This window comes from Etheostoma spectabile, chromosome 16 (assembly GCF_008692095.1).
Source record: "Etheostoma spectabile isolate EspeVRDwgs_2016 chromosome 16, UIUC_Espe_1.0, whole genome shotgun sequence".
Taxonomy (NCBI): domain Eukaryota; kingdom Metazoa; phylum Chordata; class Actinopteri; order Perciformes; family Percidae; genus Etheostoma; species Etheostoma spectabile.
This window is the reverse complement of record NC_045748.1, coordinates 2,565,841-2,572,519: the sequence shown is the minus strand read 5'-3', so window position 1 is coordinate 2,572,519 and position 6,679 is coordinate 2,565,841. Positions and strand designations below refer to the sequence as shown.

The following is a 6,679-nucleotide window of genomic DNA, read 5'->3' as shown; positions in this document are numbered from 1 at the left end:
GTCACAGTGAAAACCGGGGACATTTTCGGGGACAGATCCAGCCAGGGACAGGTAGCCAAAATAGGGGACAGTCCCCGAAACTGGGGACGTCTGGTCACCCTATTTTTGTGCCTTATCCCCCTTCTGTCGGGTAAATGTAGCTCACTGTAAAGTGGGGCACCCTGCCAATTGGAAGGTTGGTGGCTCAATCCCTGGCCCTGCAGTCCTGTGTCGAAGTGTCCTTGGGCAAGACACTGAACCCCAAGTTGCCCCCAATGTTAATGCTGTAATGATAGTGGCTGGCTGCTAGCTGGCTGGGGGCTAACTGTGGCTGTGTCCCCGGGCCGGGGCTGTAATGAAAGTGGCTGGTTGCTAGCTGGCTGGGGGCTAACTGTGGCTGTGTCCCCGGGCCAGGGCTATAATGAAAGGGGAGGCTGCTAGCTAGCTGGGGGCTGACTGTGGATGTGTCCCCGGGCCAGGGCTGTTGTCAGCTCTCATCCCGACTGAAGCCTTCCGGCGCCGGGAGAGTGAGGCAGACAGACAGGGGTGTGTTAGCTAGCTAGCTAAATTACCAAATAAATAATTACATTATTTTAGGATACAAAATCTTTGGTGTGGGATTGATTGATAATGAAATCAATCAAGATTTATAAATAAGGTATCTGTTGTATATTGCAAAGTGGCATGTAATCATTGACAAAATGATACCATGTGGCAGAAAAAAAGTTGTATTACGTTAACTGAGAATAATCGCTCCTCCATAGCCCCCCACCAACAAATTGGGGGGATTTGTATGGAATTGTGATGAGAACCGAATCGTGGGTTTGGTGTAAAGCCCTAGTATGTGTATTTACAACTAAATCGTACATACACAGCACAAAAGAGTGTATAATTGTAACCTTGATGTAACTTGCCTCAGACACAGCAACACTATTTTCCTCTCTTTAGCAACGAAGTGGCAATTGGAGGTTAATTATTTAGCACTTTGTAAATCAGGGACACAGCTACGCTTGAACTCTGTAGAAAGTCCGGCTAATAACTAAAATGCCAAAACAACACTAGACACAAGGCTGAATTTTAATTATATCTTCAGGTAAAGAGAAATCACTGGAACTAAATAAAAATATCAACACAGAAGAAAAGCGAGAAAAGGAATGAGGATGTAGGCTTAGCGTGCGGAGAGTGTACAGGAGAGTAAGAGGGCCATAGCCATTGGCAACTTTCAGTTACTAAAGTGTTAGTCTCGCTTTGCAAGACCTTCCTCGGTGGAAGGTTTACAGTGGCTTGAGAAAGTTTACACACCCATGCTAAAGTAGATTAATTGATTGGCCTTTGGAATTAAAATAGACACCCATCATCACATATCCTTCACCATACATCAATTGGCATGGTTTTATTTCAGTTAGGTTAGTAGCTGGTTGGATTTTCATTGTGAGATGATCTTATGGAAGGTTCCCCATGACTAGCTCTGCTTATGGTGAAGGGTATGTGATGATGTGGAGCTATTCTAATTCCAGTGGCCAAGGGAACTTTATCAGGATGCATAGTATCCTGGATCCATGAAAAAACTGGCCTTTAAACATAAAAATCCGCCTGCTTCTATGGAAATTTAACATAGGGATGTGTATACCTATGCCCCCTGTATTTTAAAGAACATTTATTTATTTACAATACATCATTCATTCGCAAAGAAAATTGGTGACCTTAAAAGGTTGGATTTTCCTAAATATTTTAAATAAAAGCATTAAGATCAATTTCCAAAAGAGGCTTTTTTTTATTCCTCTTTTTAATCAACTTTAGCATGGATGAGTAAACTTTCTCAACCCACTGTAGCTAGTCCACAGCATTCCAGGATGGGAGAAAAATGTTCTCTGGTTAATTGGCATTTCTTTAAACCAATCACAATCGTCATGGGCGACACTAAGCTCCTCAAGGAGCCACTGCAAAATAGCCTTCGGAAGGAACTTGTTTTGGCGTATGTTGTTTTATTAATTTTTAATGTTTATGATTTTTAACTGTTTGTACTTGTGTTTTATCTGTTTAACTGATTTCGTGTAAAGCACTTTGAATTGCCCTGTTGCTGAAATGTGCTATACAAATAAAGCTGCCTTGCCTTGCCTTGCCTATGTTCAAAAGTTGTTTTAGTCATGAAAAAGAAAACTCAGATTGGACAGACAGCCTATACTAGCGGTCTGGATTTACCCAGCAGAGATCTGAGGAGCAGTTAACCCCAGTCCTCAGAAATCAACCAGAGTTTAAAATTCTAACACAAAGAAAGCATAAGGACACAAAAAGTATTGCATCCGCTGGAATTTCCTTCATCACCAGAGCAATCCCAGAAGTGTAACATCGTGGATATAGACTCCTGAAGTGTAGAAATGTGAGCTTATCATTTGACAACCTGGGTCATTAAGGGATATTAGGCCATCATGAATCCTTTACCAAATCAGTTGCATTTTTTTTTTTTACTTTACATTGTATTATACAATAAAACAATAACTCAGTCAATTTGAGTACCTCAGTGACTCAGCGAATAGTACCGCAAAAAATAAAACTGAAAGACTGCAGCATTGAGTTGAAAAAAACATTTGCTACACTAACCAAAGTAACAGCACCCCATTGTTCTCCTCAGTCGATATGCTGTGCTATTCTCATATACAATATTCATCATGCTGCCACTGAGCATTTTTCTGGACGCAATATCATCATTTTGGCAATGCACACTATGTTACATTTGTGTCTACACAAATTATTAACCAGGCATGACCCTAAACATGCAAGACATACAGTTGTGTTCAGAATAATAGCGGTGTGTTTAAAAAAGGGAATAATGCTTAAAATCCTTAGAAAAGCTTTTAATTCCATAATATCAATGCATTGGGAACACTGCACATTTCATTTCAAATCAAAACATGACCAGAATTGATCAAGTTTGTGTGTGTGTGTATATATATATAAATAGGCTTCAACCAGTGCTGCTTAAGAAAGACAGGGTCAAGGAGAGAAAGAGATAGATTTGGCAGGTATTGAAGAAAAAGTAGTAGAGGAGGACAGCATCCAACAGCGTTTCCTCCTCAGTTTTTAATACTTACTTGTAGGGTTGGGCGGTAACACGGTATACCGCAGGGTCTTAAAAAATAGCAACAATATCAGTTTGTGCAATGCACTTATATAGGAGACAAGAATTCAATATAAAATATCATTTATTTAATGCCTAAAAATGCTTATGTGCGGTTGTCATCATGTGACAGTGTGGAGGAGAGGGGGGGGGGGGGGGGGGGGGGGGGTGAGAGATGGCAAGATGAGTGACCTGGTCTCAAAGAAGAACACCGCTTTTGGGGTTCCTCCCTAATGAGAAGGGAGACGTGTTTCAGTATTAGTGTTTGGTATTCAGTTTCTGACCGGTGGAGACACAAGCCAACAGCCTGGTGACGCCGTCTGAGCATTATCATTTTTAATTAGTGACGGTAATACCGTATAAAGCGGTAACAGGGAGGAGGTTTTACAGTATCAAATTTTACAAAAATATGTACCCCGAGCCCCCCCCCCACCCCACCCCACAAATTGCTTTCTAATCAGTGGCAAACAACTAATTAACAGGTTGTTGTAATGCAAATTTATCATTGAAAGTAATTTGGCACTATGCTTTAATTCACACTTTGTAATTCTGTAAGGAGTGTATTAAATGTCTGCTTCAAATTATTGGTGTGCTGAGAGCAAAGGTAAAGTGACATGCAGATAAGGAATCTTAGACAGTTTTGCAACATCTGTCAGCATGTTTTATGGTGATCTGTAATTTTGGTCCTTAGGCCTCAGCTGCTCTGTACATAACTCACCATGTGAACTATTCCAACCAGGAGCATGTGCTGACCACGCTCAAGTTATTCAAATTGACTGCTGCTTCCTTTGTCCAGCTGGGATTGGTTTCTTGAATATGCATTCATATTTTTGCAGCATGCTGTTATATTTCTGAGTGATGAGCGAGTGTGAAGTACCATGTTGGAACCGACATTTTCTTTTGTTTGCAGGATGGGGAGAGAAGAAAAGCTGTGATTTCCAGTCTGGTCAAATACCTAGGTCCTGAAGCTGCATCTTTCCTCCACTATGAAGAGAAAGTAAGGAGCTCAGTGGCAGATGTCTAATGTAATAAAACAATAATTTGGTTTCAGGGCAGAATTTTTTTAGTGCCAAAATTCATGGTTTGGATTCCAGAGAGGGAAGCTATTTTGTGTTTCAAAAGCTTTCATATCTGTCAGAAAAAACTGAACCCAATTGATTTATTCATAGAGTTACAGTGTAGACAACCAGTCTTCCAACCCATACAATACCATAGGTGGTTTGTTCCTACCCTCTTATACAACCCACAGGAGGATTTGAGTGAGCGTCCATACCAACATGGGTTAAAGAAAGACTTATTGCGATTACTGCAATTATCACATTTTTATTACCTCAAATTTTTATTCCAGTAATGCAATTGTTAATCCACATTAACCGTGCTATGTGGACCACATATGTTTATAACATTATCCATACCAATACAAGACCCACCATGTAAACATATCTACTGTACATGAGAGAAAAATTGTAAAGGTCTTCGTCCAGTAAGGTAAGAAAAGGTGATTTATAAATGCAGTCCATTTACATCCCCATGCGTCACATTTATACCAAATAGCTACTTTAAATGATTAAATGACTCACTGCATACACAGGATGATTGTGAAACAGCAGTACTCACTTCACTGGTGACAAGCAAGATTAAAACTAAAAATTGCCCTGAGGAAATTGGAGGTAGGGATGTTAAGGGAGACATCACAATTTCACTTTTGTTAAGACTCAATGGGAACATAATAATATAGAATAACAACAACAACAAACACAACAACAACTCAGAGCTGAGTGAAGACAAAAATAGTTGATAAATTGATGGTAAAGTGCCGAGGGACATATTTATTATAGTAGGCAAATGGGTATCAGAGAGTTCCTTAATATGTTATACTAATTATTTCTGTACTTGATTTTTATGACCAGAAAATATTAAAGAGCCAATTACCAATTAATTTGGATTAAGTTTCAAACATCATTTTCATTTCTGTTGAGTGATCCTATTATTGTTCTTTTCACAAGACGAGCTAAAGGGTTTCATTCCACTCATCTGCTTCTGCATTTTAGCAGAAATGTGGCGAGTCAACATGAACTTCTACTTGCATTTACTTTTACTGTTAGAATAAAGCCATGTGATAAATACATACAATTCATAATGGGTATATAATGTGATAATATTAGATTTAATTTGCCATGCTTTTGGCCTATGTGGATGTCATTTAACTGATCTGCTTTATAGGACTGGGCTAAGGAGGCCTACAGCGGGGGCTGCCCTGTTAATGTCATGGCACCAGGTCTGCTAACATATTACCACCCCAGCCTGAGGAAGCCCTGTGGCAGGTAATCCCCCCAGTAATGACAAATACACCACAGTGTCACACCTTTTCTTCCTCCGGGGGGGGGGTGTCTGTGTGTGTGTGTTGGGGGGGGTAGTTCAGCCAACTGGCGGGACAGTTTCTTAATCGTTGATATAAATCTTTTTAAGAGCTAAAGTTTTGAGTTTATAGTTCAGTAAATTGTATCATTGTACACTAGACGACAGTATGAGATATATTGACTGTGGTTGCTGGATGATCTTGCTATTTTTATACCACAGAAAAAAAATGTCTGCACTTCACCTCACCAACCAGGTATTACTCACTGGCAAACAATGCCTACAGATCATCGACATGAGTCGTGGGAGTGATTATGCCTTCGCTGATACACATTAGTCCCGTTCTAACGAAATGGCAGAAGGTCAACAGCAGTGGTGTTCTCATAGGAAAACGTCCTATAATCCATTTCTTATGGCCTGTTCGGGGATGCAGCTGAACGAATGAGAGCAGGAGGTGGGGGAGGAGGATGCAGGTAATGCATTTTCATAATGACATTAAGTCCTTGGGGAGCGGAGAAAGCTCATTACATAACGTGACTCAAACAGCGGCATGGGGCGGTAGCCCTTATCCGCATTCCTACCCCATATAGAAAATGGATCCTCAAGGACATGTTGTGACCGTGACACAAATCCAGCACGTGTAATGAAGACAAGCCCATGCTTGGTGGACAGAAATGCTGCCGGTGCTTCAAACATAATGTAATTACCAGCGCGGTGGACTCCAGGGTGACGGAGTGTCGTAGATCATGAGATTTTGTTTGGGTTAGTATGTATCTTAATACTGACCACAGTTGTTTTTAATAACACCAGTAGTAGTCCTAGGTGGATATTAGGGTTGGGGGAAAATAAATTCACGTATGTATCGTGATTTATTTTGCCAAGTTTAAAATCGATTCCTTTCCCAGAATAGATTTATTTATTTCTTTACCAATGATTAACTCAAATATTTACTGTTTATACGGTACCATTGACTACATCATATCCGTTTCCAGCTAAACAGACCGCAAGCAGAAAATACAAGCAAAGTACTTCTATACAACTTAATTAAATGTCAGACTGACAGACATGTTATGTGCATTATTTTTTAGTAAACAAGTAGAAATGTGATACATAAATGTTATGGTGAGGAGAAAATGAGGACCCAAACGCAGAGAAGAGGGAGAGAGGCGGGAGCTGGTGCAGAAGGATTTATTAACAAAGAGTCCGAAACAAACACAGGGAGCA

The 6,679-nt window shown here is 40.2% G+C and overlaps 1 protein-coding gene and 1 long non-coding RNA gene across 2 annotated transcripts in view; one reads left to right on the top strand and one right to left on the bottom strand.

Moving 5' to 3' along the window:
* Positions 1–6,679, top strand: part of si:ch211-127i16.2 (probable flavin-containing monoamine oxidase A) — a gene marked incomplete at its 3' end in the record, with an annotated part of 43,446 nt that overhangs the window by 28,110 nt on the left and 8,657 nt on the right. The window contains 2 exon segments of the mRNA XM_032539990.1: positions 4,008–4,094; positions 5,321–5,421. Coding sequence (XP_032395881.1) covers positions 4,008–4,094; positions 5,321–5,421 — 188 coding nt within the window.
* LOC116704470 (uncharacterized) overlaps positions 1–6,679 on the bottom strand; it is a 15,113-nt gene that overhangs the window by 4,824 nt on the left and 3,610 nt on the right. The window lies entirely within an intron of this gene.